The sequence below is a fragment of the Rhineura floridana genome, chromosome 2 (assembly GCF_030035675.1).
Source record: "Rhineura floridana isolate rRhiFlo1 chromosome 2, rRhiFlo1.hap2, whole genome shotgun sequence".
Taxonomy (NCBI): Eukaryota; Metazoa; Chordata; class Lepidosauria; order Squamata; family Rhineuridae; genus Rhineura; species Rhineura floridana.
In genome coordinates this window covers 125,866,091-125,881,115 of record NC_084481.1, presented here as the reverse complement: position 1 = coordinate 125,881,115, position 15,025 = coordinate 125,866,091, and the positions used below count along the sequence as shown (strand labels likewise).

Sequence of the window (15,025 nt, the reverse complement as noted above, 5' to 3'; positions counted from 1 at the left end):
AATCTTTTATGTTTCCACATTGTACTGGTCCTCAGACCCCAAACATTTCTAACACTGCCGTTTCTGCTCCACTGTCAACAGTCTTGGCTATCCTTAGGCCCTAAGTAAGGCTTTCCAAAAAAATGAGCCCAATCCAAAATCAACATTCATACATTGAAATCAATGAATGAGTAGGGTACAAGGTTGTGCTGATCTGATTATATCTCTGTTTACTACAAACATCAGCAGTAAGAAACCTTAATTGTACAGCTGTTTGCACAAAGGCTTCTACATGATCTGGAATCCTGAATACCTTAGTGCAGAATTTTATAATAGGCAGAACATAGGTAGCTGCCTTATACTGAGTCAGACTCATCAGTCCATCTAGCCCAGTATTGACTACACTGACTGGCAGGAGCTCTCTTTGGTTTCAGAGATCAATTCCCAGCTGTACCTGAAGATGCCAGGGATTGAACCTTGGACCTTCTGCATGCAAACCAGATGCTGTACCAGCAAGCTATGGTCCTTTTCTGAATGAACGCAAGGATACCAGAAGGATGGGCAAGACAGTGTGCGTAGTGTTGCAAGTGGATGGGCCCCTAGTCCCCACTCACATGTTGATTCAATGTGTGGGTGTTAGTTTGGAACAGGGCTAATGTTATCTATCTGGAATGTACATATTTATCATATATTTTAGGCCAGTCTTTGGCCCACACATCTAATTAGCCCCATCAGGCCTCACCATTTGGCTCATGAAGTCTTTTTGGCCAAGTCATGTCCATGTGCCCTACACCTAACATCATATATGATATCAGGTGTGGGACAGGTAAAGCCGGGGCTGGGACAAAAGCGGGCTTGCATGAATTGCCAATCAACTAATTGGTGGCACCTCCAAAGCCCTGTGCCGTGCATAGTGTTTTGAAGTCTTGACAATCAGCTAATCACCAGGGCTTCAAAGTACCACACACAGATCTCTGAAAGCACCCATAATCAGCTAATTGTCAGGGTTTCTAAGCACTACATGCAGCTCTCTGCAAGATCAGCTGATTGTCAGTGCAGAAAACACTTTGAGGCCTGAAGGCCTGACAATCAGCTAATTGCTGGAACTTCAAATTGCTGTTCAGGGTGTGCTTGTGCCTGTACAGTTTCATTTCAAACTATGCGGGTAAAATAGGTCACTTGGCATTTTTGTGACATCAGGTGATTGACTGCCCACCTGTCAAACTTTGCCTGTGAGGACAGGGGAGATAAGGATCCAGAGTCCAGACAGGATCCAGTTCCTTACTCCTGTGCTAGGCCATGGGTTCCCAATGCAGTTGCTACCCACGGGTGCACATGCAGCCATAGAGGCTTTCCAAACCATAATGTGTCAGGAAAAAAATGATATCGTTGAAACATTGCCTGCACAATCAAGAGACGCAGATGACTCAAGTAAGTGAGCCAAGTCACCTGCTACAGTGGAAAACAAGCAACGAAAAACTTCCAATATATCCCCCAGATCCTGAGGAAAACATGTCCTATTTGTACAGAACCAAGGTGAAAGGGAGGCTGCAGCTTACCACCTAATTTTTAGTTTTAGCTGTGTTGTAATTTTCAATCTGTTGCATGGGGGAAAAACACTTGCTTAAATCTATGATATGCTTATGTAGCACTGTCATTTTTAGATGATAAATCTAGCCTAACAACAGTTCTATTTTTTTTTATTTTTCTGAAATGAAGGAAATATAACATTCCACTAATTTCTATCCTCTAATTCAGGAAGAGCAGGTTGATTTCATACCTTTCACAACAAGAACTTTTGTGTTTAAAGTGATGTCACATTATGTGTGTAATCAATTATGTTGTAAGTTAGGCTACAGGATTGTTCACTGTATTGCAATGTGTTTGTAAAATCAGTTTTTAGCGTTACAACAGTCTGGGAACCTGTAGAACTTTCCCTTTTCTTGATTTGAATAGATTGAATTTAATGAAGTTGAGCATGTTGGAAAAAGATTACAGCAGCTTGGCATTTATTTTATTGGGTGTTTGTAACTCTCCCACAAATGTTACTGTTTTTAGTCATCAATGGGCACATTAACATTTAAAGTTGATCATTAATTAATTAACCCTATGACATAATTTCTTTATATGCATTTTTCTCCAACCCTAAGCTCAGATTCCCTAAAAGTCAAACTCTTTTGAAGTTACCCAGGTTACTGTATTTTGCTGTAAACTTTTCTTTTCTTTCAATGGTCCATTGACAAAAGCACATGATGGGTGGTACATGAGGGTCAGGGGGTGTGTTTGGGAGTGACATCAACTGAGACAATAAAAGGGCTCCTTAGTTACTTAGAAGTTCTATTTTAACGTTACATTTAAGGAGTCTTCCAGACCAATTAAGCAGACTTTAAATCAACTTCTGCCTGCCACTGGCATATCTGCAGGAAGAACCTGCTAAAGAAACTATTTGGTAAGAACTTTATATTTCCTTTTGAAAGTAATTATTTATAACAAAATAAAATTGCTAGCTGCATCCATTATTGGACTATGTTGTCAACAAATTGTTTGAAAGCAATTGATTTCCATATGGGAAACTAAACATTTTACCAGGATGGAAACCTATTGACTACTTTAATGCTAATGATAAGGTATGTGAAACTGTTTGGATTATATTAATATAAGATGGAAGATATGAAGATATAAAGCATCTTAACTATAGGTATTCTTATGTTGCAACAGTAAAAATAATACGCAGCACAGGAATTGTTAAAAAAAACCCTCTGAAAACTTTAATTGAAATAATCAGGAATTTTACTGCTGATCCCCCCCCCGCACTCAGTATCACTATCGAAAATTAAACCTGGACTCAAAGTTGGGCTCAGATTGTTTACTTTCTGCTTTTTGCATGAGCAGTAGTAATGCTGATTGATGAGATATTCAAACCGCTCTGCAGTGAAACATCCAATGATAGTGATGGGTTTATACTGGCATCTTGTTTGAACACTGGATTTTCTGTGCCTATAAACTTCAGTGGGCAAAGCAACAGGAAATGTGATAGCTAGCAGGAAATACAGTAGTAGCAGCAGGAAAGACAGAGAAAAGAAATAGTTTGTTGCAATTTCAGTTCTGTCACAATGAGCCTCTTAGTGAAGGAAAGTTTTACAGCATGAGCAAATTGGAGTCAGGTAGAATCAGGCCTTTGGTTTGTCTGTGATGTAAGTTGACATGAAGAAAGCAAGGTAATAGCACTAGACACAATCCAGTGCTATTTTATGGCCTGTCTGATTCATGCATATGCTTAAATCTCTCTAGTTAAAATCAGTGGGACTTAACAATGCTTAATTTTAGCTTAATGGGATCAAGGGACACAATGCTCTAAGATCTAAATTAACACAAATTGACAGAAAATGTAGTCTGAGTAGATCCATGCAGAATTCAGCATGTGATGTATGGCTCTGCCGGTTTGAATCCCTCCCTCTTGCTGGATTGGGTTGGAATGTCCCAGAGCCCTCTCCTTTTATCTGTCCTCACCACGCCCCTGGGAATAAACCAAAATTAGGTTAAGAAGTGATATAACAAATATTAATCAGATTGTAAGCTGCATGGACAATGAGAGTGCTTAACCACATATTGAATTCTGCAGAGCCATTCAACCCATAATGGACCCTGTTTTAGAAAAATCAATCCTTATCAATGGCAAGTTCATAATGGAGGGTGGGAACTAAGTCGGAGTGGACTCATTTCAATCAATTAAGTTAGTCATGTCCATTGATTTAAATGTGTCTGCTCTGACTTAATCAGATACCACCCAAAACAAATAAATAGTTCACCCAATGCATAACCTATGTATAGAATTTAGTATTACAAGATATGGTGATTGGTGATAGCCACCAGTTTAAACAGCTTTCAAAAAGAATTGGAGAAATTGGTAGAGAATAGGTCTATCAATGGCTATTAACCAGTGAGGGGCCTCCAGATGCTGTTTTATTCCAGATCTCATCATCTCCGGCCAACAAAGCCAATGATCAGGGATGATGGGAGTTGTAGTCCAACAACAACTGGAGAGCCAAAGGTTTCCTATATCTGTTATTAACCAGCCAGATAGAACCTCTATGTTCAGAGGCACTTAATGCTGAAACAGCCCACTGTTGAAGACAAACAATCTGGAAGACTGTTGTCTTCACGCCTTACAAATGTGCTTCCTGATAGCGTCTGGCTGGCCATTACTGGAAAAAAAAATGCTAGACCAGATGTGTGTCTGGACTGATTTAGCAGGACAATCATATTTTTAAGCATTCCCATGTATATGACTTTAAACATGTGTGTGGCTTCATCAGAATTAGTGAACTATTGTGGATCATCAAACCCATCATGCTTGCTGCATGTCAAGATCTACCAAGGGCTAGACCACTTAAATACACTTAATATTCACTTAAATGGGCATTACTGTGAAAGAATGATTACAAAAATATCATCATGATAAAATATACTTTGAGCTGTGGTACAGTAACACTACATTTGGCCTGCAATCCAATGTACACTTACCTGAGAGTAAGTCCCATTGAACCTCATGGAGCTTACTTCTGAGTAGACATGTATTGGATTGCACTATTAGTCACTGAACCACTCAGATCCTTCTTGTGGGCTTCCCATAGGCATCTGGCTGGCCACTGTGAGAACAGGATGCCGGACTAGATGGGCCATTGGTCTGATCCAGCACACTCTTCTTAAGTTATGCTCATTCTCCATGCAGTGTTTTTCATTTTATAGAAGGTGGCTAATGAAGCAAAGGGCACTCCCCTTATATAGGTGGAATATGAGTATAATGGAGAACTATTTATATTGGATAAATCTATAATGGTTGGTTGCAATACCTGAAGTGCCTGCTTTATGTCATGTTAATAAACACCAATGTTCTGTACTGTTATCTTCAGGATAACCTTGGGGAAACCATAAGGCAGAGAAGTTAAAAGGTGTTACAAAAAGTGTGTGGGAAAGTGATATTGGCTTTGTTAACATCACCTGAAGAAAAATGCACCACTTTCACAGTCACTTGCCTAAACATAATCTTCTTGAATGTTTTGATATTTGTGTACACCATCCTAATTAATGTCTCCTTGAGTCGAACCCAATCCAATCATGAGACAACTTTCTTTCATCCCTTATAGTGAATATGACTTCAACCAGAGATATGGCTAAAACTGCAATCATTTTATGCGCAATCTACTTCTTTGCAAATTCTGATGGAAAAGCTGTGATGTAAGTAGAATATATTGCAATACCATTTTTCAGAAGGCTAAAATGGTTAATGAACAACACACATTTCTAGATATGAATCCCAGACATCATGGAGGAGTGCTGAGTGCAGCTTCCTTTTCCTCTAATCACTTCCATCAATTGCATAAATATTTTTTGTTGAGTAAAAAGCAGGGATGAGAACCACTATATGGACTGGAACCCAAGTGAAGGGTCTGCCCCCTGTTGTGGTTTAAATCTGGGCCAGGCTGTTTGCATATGGAGTAAAGCTCCGACTGGTGCCAATGGGATATTTCTTTCTGATACAAATAAGCAGATGCAGAGGGTCCAACTAGGATTGTGACCACAGTAGGGGTTAAAGTTAATGCCCCAAAACATCCCACCAGGATTTTAATCTTGACCTCCCCTCACCCTTACATGTCTATTTACTCTTAAAAGCCTGTTCACAGAACTGCTAATTTTGTGCACATCATGTCTAGTTTGGCCCATAAATGCAGAATTAAAGGTTGTTTTTAATCCCACCCTATTTATCTCTATTACAGAAAGAGGTCAGTGAGTGAAATGCAGATTATGCACAATTTTGGGGAACACCTACATTCTGCAAACAGGCAAAACTGGCTCCTTGAGAAACTGCAGACTGTCCACCATGATCCCCAGGCTGCTGAAGAAGCAGCAGTGGATGCGAAGCCCCGTGAGGTCCGAAGTTGGAGGGTGCTCCCTGATCCCCTGCAGGCAAAGCTACAAACCAAACCAAAGGCTTGGAACAAAGGTTCTAGAGATATCAACTTCAAAACAAAGCCCCAGTGAGAGGGTCCTTAGTGTTGTCTTTCCAGTTAACCGCATACAGTAGTGAGCAATTAGGACATTTTGTTATTTATTATTTATAAAACAATGATGTCTAATGGGACATCTGCATAATGCTACTTGTTGGGGATTGGAAGTACTTCTGCACATCTTATTCCCATAGCGTGCATATCAGTGTGGGCCTTGGCCCATATTACTTCTTTAGTTCTCCATATGGCTTACAGGGTGAATTGCAAGGCCAGTGCAGACTGAGCAGTCTATATTACTATCTTCCACTACTGGGGTGGGTGGGGTGGAGTGGGGTGAGAGAGGCTCTTACCTCTCCAGGTGATATTCCTTACACTTCTTGGGTGCTTACCACTGAACCTGACACATGGGACAGCTGCTGGAAGAACATGCCCAAATGAGTTAAAGGCTGACTCACATTATCTTTAAAAAAGCAATGCATGGAACTGGTTTCCTGGTACTGCTCATGCCACTTATCTGGATCTCCAGAAGGAGGCAACACATCTTGCAGAGGTTGGGGGTTGGCCCTCTCAAGCCCATTAATCTTTTGGGGGAGTAAGTTTGTGCTGGGATCAACCCCTCACCATCTTTTATCTTGTTTGTGCTGTCTTCTCCTGGTAAAGCCAGTAGCATGGACAGGTCCAGGCATCCATTTCCCCTAATGTTGGGGTATGACTACCAGGATAGACCCCAAGTTACAGTCCCCATCTCGGCCACTGGAAGATGGCAGCCTTCTGCATCCAGTCAGGCTACAGCTATGGAGACTGACTGCATTCCCTCTCTCATGAAGATGATAACATGAATCAGCTCTGGGGGGAAAGATGGGATAAAAACATTCATTTTGAATTGTTCCCATCCTTAATATGCTGTCACTGGGAACGTTTTTGCATATTTTAAGAAACCGACAATGGTTTTAATCCGGAAACTATGAATGAGGAGTCTTGCAAGGGTACAATTCATTTCCATAAGACTCTAAGCATGCTACTATATGTGGCTTTGGGACTGGCACCAATGTAAAACCATTTACTTTTTGATCTTTTACTTAATACTATGCATATTTATCTATCTGCATGTTTTTGTTGGGAGCTTCTAAAGCTTTTCTATACTGCAATGTTTGGACAAACAGAAGGGCTATTCGCTAACAAAAGAGTTTGGGGGGAAACAAGTGAGATTCAGAGAACTAGGATATTGGATAAAAGGAAGCTGGATTAATGTGCCCAACAGAACTAAACAGGGAGAGAGGTGTGTTCTAATATCTGTACAGTATGCAAGCTTGTAAAATATTTGTTCATAGGCTCAAATAATGCCAACCTTTAAATTATCAGCACTTTATTTCCTAAAGCCATATGGAAAGCGGCAACACACTCACAGAGTAGACATCATCTGGTTTAACTGTCATTCCCACTCCTCGGGGAACTCTGAGGACTGTAGTTCTAGCAGGGAGGCTAGCGCCCTCCGATAGAGAATTGTCAGTGCTCCACCAAACTACAATTCCCATGATTCTTTAGGAGAAACCATGGCAGTTAAATTGTTATAAAACAGATATAAGTCTACAGTGTAGATAGGGCTTAAAACATGGAAACATCATGAGTATGGCACACAGTATGTGGATGCATAGTCACATTCATTTTGGGTAAAGCTCCATGCACATTTCCTACGGAACTTACAAGGCTTCTCCAACAGAGGAGTGAATGTGGGCAGTCCTTGCTTATGCAGACCTCAAAATGCATATCAGAACACTTGCGTATGGAACGTGCAAGTAAGTGTGTTTCGAATCAGAGCCTGACACCCTGATCTTAAACACATTTTTCTGGAAGCCCTGTTCATGTTAAGGAAAGTACTTCTACATAAATTTCCTGCAGATTTGCAGGAGTCAAAATTCCAGTTAAATTTTGTTGGCTACTTTTTAACATTAGACCAGTGTTGGCCTAATCCAGTATGTTTGCTCTTATGTTCCTGCATCACTCTTTGATAAATCTGATAGGTCATGCATTTTGCAAAAGTTGGTTCATAAATAATAAATAATAAAAGTCAAAATACATTCACAATTTTTAGACTAGAAATGTATTTGCAAATAGTGAGCTGACATTCATTATGTCTAGACAGTAAGGAAAATTCTGGCTTCTGTTAAGTCAGTGGCAAAGCTTTGATTCAAAATATAGTCTTGTACCCTCCTAAAGGCATGTTCCTGCAAACAAACAATACACTAGTACAGATCCTTGAACCTGCTTTGTATTCTGTGGCATTCCAGTGGAAGCAGGGTTCTGGGAAGAGATAGGGCATGTTTGTGGGACTAAGACCTTAAAATGCACTTTCTATTTATTCTTTTGCTGTATGTTCATGTCTATCTTACACAAATGCAGTTTTATTCCTTTATATCTGTAGCTTGCTAATGAATTGTCAAATAAAATGGACCAAAAGCTCTTGGACAGTAGTAGCTGAAAAGCATAAACTGTTTGACTTTTTGTCATTATTTATACACACATTACTTTCATAATTTGGGAACTAAGATCAGTTAACTGTGTACACACCACCCATTTGAAGCACCCCCAAGAATCCTGGGAACTGTAGCTTAACCCTCACAGAGCTTCAGTTTCCAGCACCCTTAACAAACTACAGTTCCAAGGATTGTTTGTGGAGGGGGAAATGCACTTTAAATGTATAGCGCGGATTGAAACCATTGTATTTAACACAAAACAACACAATGCATTTCTGTTAACCTGGAAACACTAGAAAAACATTTTTTTTAGGGGAGGAGGTAATTCTGAGAGAGCAAGATCCACCTCTAGCATGGGTGAATGCTGAGAAGAAAATGTAGAATACATGTTTTTCTATGTGTGGCCATCTACCAGAGATTAAAATAGTGGTCTGCTAGCCCCAATGGCAAATATGCAACTGTTTGTGACCAGTCTCAGCTGTTTAAGTTTACTGCAATACCATAGTGAAGTAAAACTAAGATACAATAATGGAAAACATTTAACTTAGTATCACATCTATAATTGTTTGCAAGTTGCAATGCATAAAAGCACTCTCTTTTTTAAAAAAGAAAAAAAACATGCCGGTTCTCATACCTTGATAAAAGTTCCATGGGTGTGTCAGCGCAAAATGTCTACCATGTGCAGCAAAGTGATGATGGTATTTCATAACACTGACACTCGTAGTACTGTGAGTACTGTCACCAAAAAAGCATTGGCTGTAACAATGGTGAGATATATAGTAAGATAAAACTCTGTATGCAGCCATATTTGGAATACTGTATACAGTTCTGGTCGCCTCACCTCAAAAATGATATTGTAGATTTGGAAAAAGGTTCAGAAAAGAGCAACCATAATGATTAAGGGGATGGAGTGACTCCCCTATGAAGAAAGGCTGCAACATTTGGGGCTTTTTAGCTTAGAGAAAAGGCAAGAGGTTGACGGGGAATTTTGTAGTTCATTGGACTGGGGATCTTTGAGGGAATTGAAGACACAGGCTTGCAGCAAAAAGGTAAGCTTTTATTGGATGACAAACGTACGCTTGGTCAGTCTACCTCTGAGTGAGTGGAGAACTGCAACACGGTACTGCTTGCCTGGAGTTTTTATACACTTCAGGACAAAGAAATTAGCATTAACGAATCAGGAGTTTACACATCAGTATTACATAGGCATTTGCGTAGGCATTGCAATAGGCATTGCATAGTCTACATTATGTTCTAGTCAATTTGGCAATGTTTAAAACTTCACATCCCAGTACATTTTCGCCATGAGCTGAGTACTCCAGCTAATGAGCTAAGCATTTTAGTTAATGCAATCCTTCCTACATTTTGGAGAGTTCAGAGATGTTCAAAATGTCTGTTCAGTGTGATCTTGTAGAGTTCTAGTTGTTCCATACAAACCAACACAGTCAGGGAAGACAGCTCCAAGAAGGGTTCTGGCTGGTTACTAAACTTACTAAAATATTATAAACCTTTATACCTTTATAAAGTTGTACACCGCCCAGAGAGCTATGCTAATCGGGCGGTATAGAAATTTAACAAATAAATAAATAAATAATAAATAAAAGAATATATTTTGCTTATTGTTTGAAAATAAAAATTCCTCATCAAGGTGACATGAGAGAAGTGTATAAAATTATGCATGACATGGAGAAAGTGGACAGAGAAAAGCTTTTCTCCCTCTCACTACAACTCGTGGACATCCAATGAAGCTGAATACTACAAGATTTGGGACAGATAAAAGAAAATACTTCTTCACACAGGTCATAGTAAAGCTATGAAACTCGTTCCCACAGGAGGCAGTGACGGCCACCATCTTCGATGGCTTTAAAAGATTAGACAAATTCATGGACGATAAGGCTATCAATGGCTACTAGCCATGGTGGCTGTGCTCTGCTTCCATAGTTGGAGACAGTATGCTTTTGAATGTCACTTACTAGAAACTGCAGGAGGGAGAGTGCTCTTGTTCCCAGGTCCTGCTTGCAGGCTTCCCTTGGGCATCTGGTTGGCCATTATGTGGACAGGATGCCAGTCTGGATGGGCCTTTGGCATGATCCAGCAGGCTCTTCTTAAGTTCTTATGTATGTAGTAAGAATAGGGGAGAAATTTGATTCAGTTTGCATTTAAAGCGGAATCTATCAAATTCTTATTTTCTCAAACAATATGAGACCGAAACACAGCCATCCTTCAAATTCACACTTATCCAAATGTTGCGATGCAGTTCTCTAACCAAACAATGTTTGCAAAACTGTATTAGGGGGAAATGTGCATTAAAATGAATATATTAGTGAAATTAACATACACAAATGCATTATATTAGGAGTAATTGCTTGAAAATGTATACATTAGTCAAAATGTATACAAAATGTATTCACTGGAGGAAATTCACACTAAAGGCTGAATAATGTTTAATAGGATTTTTCTTTTAAAAAATTGCGAATTGCTGCAGAAATATGGAGAATGAATTTAAGACTGGAAAAATGAGAAACTAAGAGAACCAAAACTGACAGATCCTTCCATCTCTAGAATGTAGTTGAAGATAACTGGAAGAAAACAGATTAACATAGAGAGGTTGTTTGTCTCTAGTGTCCATCCTACCCACTTTATATTGACCTACCCACATTTTTAATTGGTTTCATGATGAATGTGACAGTTTGATCCAAACAATGCCACTTTTAAAAATAAATCAAAACAAAACATAAAGGGTAAAAATCAGAAGTGTCTTAACAATCCTGCCATTAGAGGTCATTACTAGAGCTCATAAAATACATGTAATCTTTCAAGGACCTTGCTCTCATAGTGGTATTATCTGCAGACAGATCAGAGAGGTGATTAGGCTTTTCAAATAAGGTAAGAGCCCCAGAGAAAAGTAAAAAGACACATTTTAAGCTGTTTTGGCCTGCAGGAAATGGGCCAACGCTGCTAGTGTGGAGAAATCTTTAAACGGTCTCACAGGGCGCATTCAGCTGGGAATTTATTGTGGAATCAGTGTTATTCATGCATGCAAGTTTTTCATAGTGTCCACACAACATAATCAAAATGCCAGTACGCACGCCCCCACCATTTAATCTGAATTTCTCCTTAGCAAGGAAAATTGGATAAGTAAAAATAACCTATTACACATCTGCAATCACGGCTGGTATGGAAGCTTCTTAGCACATTATTTTTGGTGGACAGTTTGTCACCTGTGTAGGGTTGTGTGATGTTCCTGACTGTAATGTAAATATGGTAAGTGCTGGTTTAATATAAGACATATGGTAAGTGGAGTGAGGAGGAGGAGTACATGGGCTGTAGAATGCTGGATGATTGGCAGAGCGTTTGAATGGCTGGAAGTATAAATGAGAGGATGGCAGTTGAATCGGTGGTGGTGTTTTGGTAGATGTTGGTTGGTGGTGTTGGTGTTTGGAGGTGGATGTTGGTGAAGAATATAAGGTGGCTGTTGAGAGAGTGAAATAGGAGTTCTGAGGCAATTGTTAAGAAGTAAAGTACATGAGAAAATATATGAAACCATACGCTTGTCAACAAAGTCTTAAGTAATCTTGTTATTTCTAATGCTTAATAAATATTTCTTGGTTTACAAAAAGCCTGATTCTTCAGCTGGGATACACAATCCAGGGGGGATGGCAGAGTAACCAGGGCTGAACAGTGATTGTATCGAATGGTGGCAGTGGCGGAGGAAAAAATATTATATCCAGTACCACAGAGAAACCCAGGGCCGTAAGCTTCAGTGCAAGAGGCTGCAGGGGGGTTTGGGAATTACCTATACCCATAGACACAAGGTATTGAGATAGCCTGGCAGAGACTAAGGCACAGTCTAAAGGTTATAAGGGATACAGTGTGTTGGGAAGCGAGGCCTAGCAGGGGGATCTTTTGAGATCTGTGCTAGTGCGGTGAAAGGTAAAAATAAACCTGACGTTCCTGACTGGGGGTGGCCAGAGGTAGGCTACACATCATAAGGTGGGCCTGACAGTGGTAAGACATCACTAGTGGTCACAGGCGGGGAAGGACGTCATAGGTTGCCAGGTCAGAAGCATCCCAAATCCTGAGATTTTGGGGGCATTGTGACGTCCTTCCCCTGGCACCACCTGTGATGCTCTCACTCATGGCTACCAGCAGTCAGGATCGTCTTGTTTATTTTTACCTCTCTCCGCTCTAGCAGAGATCTCAAAAGATCCCCCTGCTAGGCCACACTACCCAACACTCTGTGTATCCAGTATAGCCTCTAGACTGTGCCTTAGTCTCTTCCTGGCTATTTTGATACCTTGTGTCTGTGTGTTTAGGTATTTCCCAACTCCCCTGAAGCCTCTTGCCTATGAAGCTTACAGCTCTGGGTTGCTCTGTGGTACGGAATGCTGATACAATATCTCCTTCTTTACCGCTGCCAGCATTAGATACAATTTCTTCTTCAGCCTTGGTTACCCTGCCTCCCCCCCCCCAGTCTGTACACTCCAGCGAAGGAATCAGGCTTTAAGTAAACCAAAAAAATATTTATTGCTAACACTAGGAATAACAAGTTTACTTATAGATTTTGTTGACAAGCGTATGGTTTCATATATGATTCTCTTATATTCTTAATTCTCAATATATGCCTCAGAACTCCCAATCCAATCTCTCAACAGCCACCTTCTCTCTACATCAACCTTCAACACCCACCACCTTCAACCAACCCACCACACACACGACTCAACTGTCATCCTCTCATTTATACCGTCAGCCATTCAAACACACAGCCAATCATCATCCAGCATTATACAGCCCATGTACCCCTTCTCACTCACTCAACTTACCATATTTCCTATAATAAACCTGCACTTACCATATTTACATTAACATACAGGAACATCACGGGCATGCCCGAGTGATGTCATGGGGCGGGCCCGAGTGACATCACAGGGCGGGTCCAAGTGATGTTATTAACCATGCTACAATAAGCATCAACCACAGTTGCTTGGCACATACAATTCATACAAAAACATTTATCTGATTGGAAATTAAGATAGAAATCTTAGCTAAAAGATGGAGCTTGGGTAGGGAACATTTAATCTAGCCAACTCACTTCTGGCAAAAAGGGTTTAAGTGCCCTCAGGCCAGGCCAGTCACCAGAAGGCCATTGTAGGAAGAAAGGAGCCTAGTGTTGTGGAGATGTTAGATGGGAGCACTCAGGAATAAAGATGGATGGCCCCGAAGAGCTGAAATTCTAAACACACTTACTAAGGGACTAAGCCCCATAGAACTCAATAGGATTTAGATATGGTTTGGATTGTGTTGTTGGTAAAGCTTGACTAGGAATCTTCTGCAAAGATATCCATATCCAAGTAGGGTTGGCAACCCCCTGCCTGGAATGCCCTGCCCTTTAACATCCAAATTTCTTTACAGATTTGACCCTTCACTTCAGAAAGAGGTCTGAGAAATGAGTAAGAAGATTCTTTACTCTTTTCTGTTTCCCCTATGGGCTGCTATAAATTCACTTCATAAGCCAACCCATTTCCAGTGAATATAATTGACAGAGAGAAAGCACACATGATTTGGTCTACCTTCATAGGCAGCAGCTTGGGAACAACAATTGCAGCCATGCTGCCCAGTATGTGAATTCTCTTTTACCACTATTGGACAAGAAACAAACAACAAAGGTGCATCATCAGTGAGTTTAAGAAGGTTGAGCAAACCACATGGAACCATTGTTGTTGCTTCTATGGATGAAAGGGAATGAGCATAAAGGTATATGAAATGCAAATAGAAAAAGAAAAACAAAAGACAGTGATGATTTCTTAAATGCAATACTATATAGTAGGGCACTGCTTTTCGGCACCCCGCTTTTTGGTGTTCTGCTAATACAGCGGCGCCAGCATGGCGATCAGTTGTAGTGTGGGGAGCTCCAGCCGCCAAGCTCCAGCTGACAGCAATCAGCTGTAGTGCGGGGAGCTCAAGTGCTACAGCTGATTGCTGTCAGCTGGAGCACGGCAGCTGGAGCTCCCCGCGCTACAGATGATTGGTCAGCTGGAGCGCAGTGGCTGCAATACAGTAGGGCCCCACTTTCCGGCAGTTTTTGCTTTTCGGCGGAGGCCTGGAACATAACCTGCTGTATGAGTGGGGCCCTACTGTACCAACCACAACAAGATTCCTACGAGTAAGGCAGAAAACTAAGCATCCCACAACCAGTCAGGATTCCTAACCAAAAACCCAAACTAAAAACATGCTGGCAGCCAGTCAGCCAAGGTCACAGAAATCCCCATGCAGCACAACCCAGGGGCTGCAGTTAGTACAGAATGTTGTGGCACGATTGCTGACGTGAGTGAGACCCTAACACATAATATACCTCTGCTCTGAAATCTGTACTGGTTGCTGATTTGCTGCCAGGCCAACTTCAAGGTATGCTTTCCATGTTATGGGTGCCACATAGTACTTGTTCTGCTCTTGTAAGAAACCGATCCTTTAGTGTGGCAGCACCTAAGCTTTGGAACTCCGTGCCTATTGACATTAGCAAGTGGCTTCATTGCACTCTTTTTGGCACCTTCTAAAAATATTTTT

The 15,025-nt window shown here is 40.8% G+C and overlaps 1 protein-coding gene across 1 annotated transcript; it reads left to right on the top strand.

Moving 5' to 3' along the window:
- The first annotated feature begins 2,346 nt into the window (after positions 1-2,346).
- On the top strand, positions 2,347-6,269 carry PTH (parathyroid hormone). The gene is made up of 3 exons (XM_061613121.1): positions 2,347-2,428; positions 5,127-5,217; positions 5,757-6,269. The coding sequence occupies exons 2-3, from the start codon at positions 5,132-5,134 to the stop codon at positions 6,019-6,021; spliced, it is 351 nt and encodes a 116-aa protein (XP_061469105.1). The 5' UTR covers positions 2,347-2,428; positions 5,127-5,131; the 3' UTR covers positions 6,022-6,269.
- The last annotated feature ends 8,756 nt before the right edge of the window (positions 6,270-15,025 follow it).

What these genes read in the sequence shown, in the direction of transcription:
- PTH (XM_061613121.1), top strand. Translation starts at nt 5,132, where the DNA reads ATGACTTCAACCAGAGATATGGCTAAAACTGCAATCATTTTATGCGCA. An exon ending in TCTGATGGAAAAGCTGTGAT is followed by an intron (nt 5,218 to 5,756) that starts GTAAGTAGAATA and finishes TCTCTATTACAG; the next exon opens with AAAGAGGTCAGTGAGTGAAA.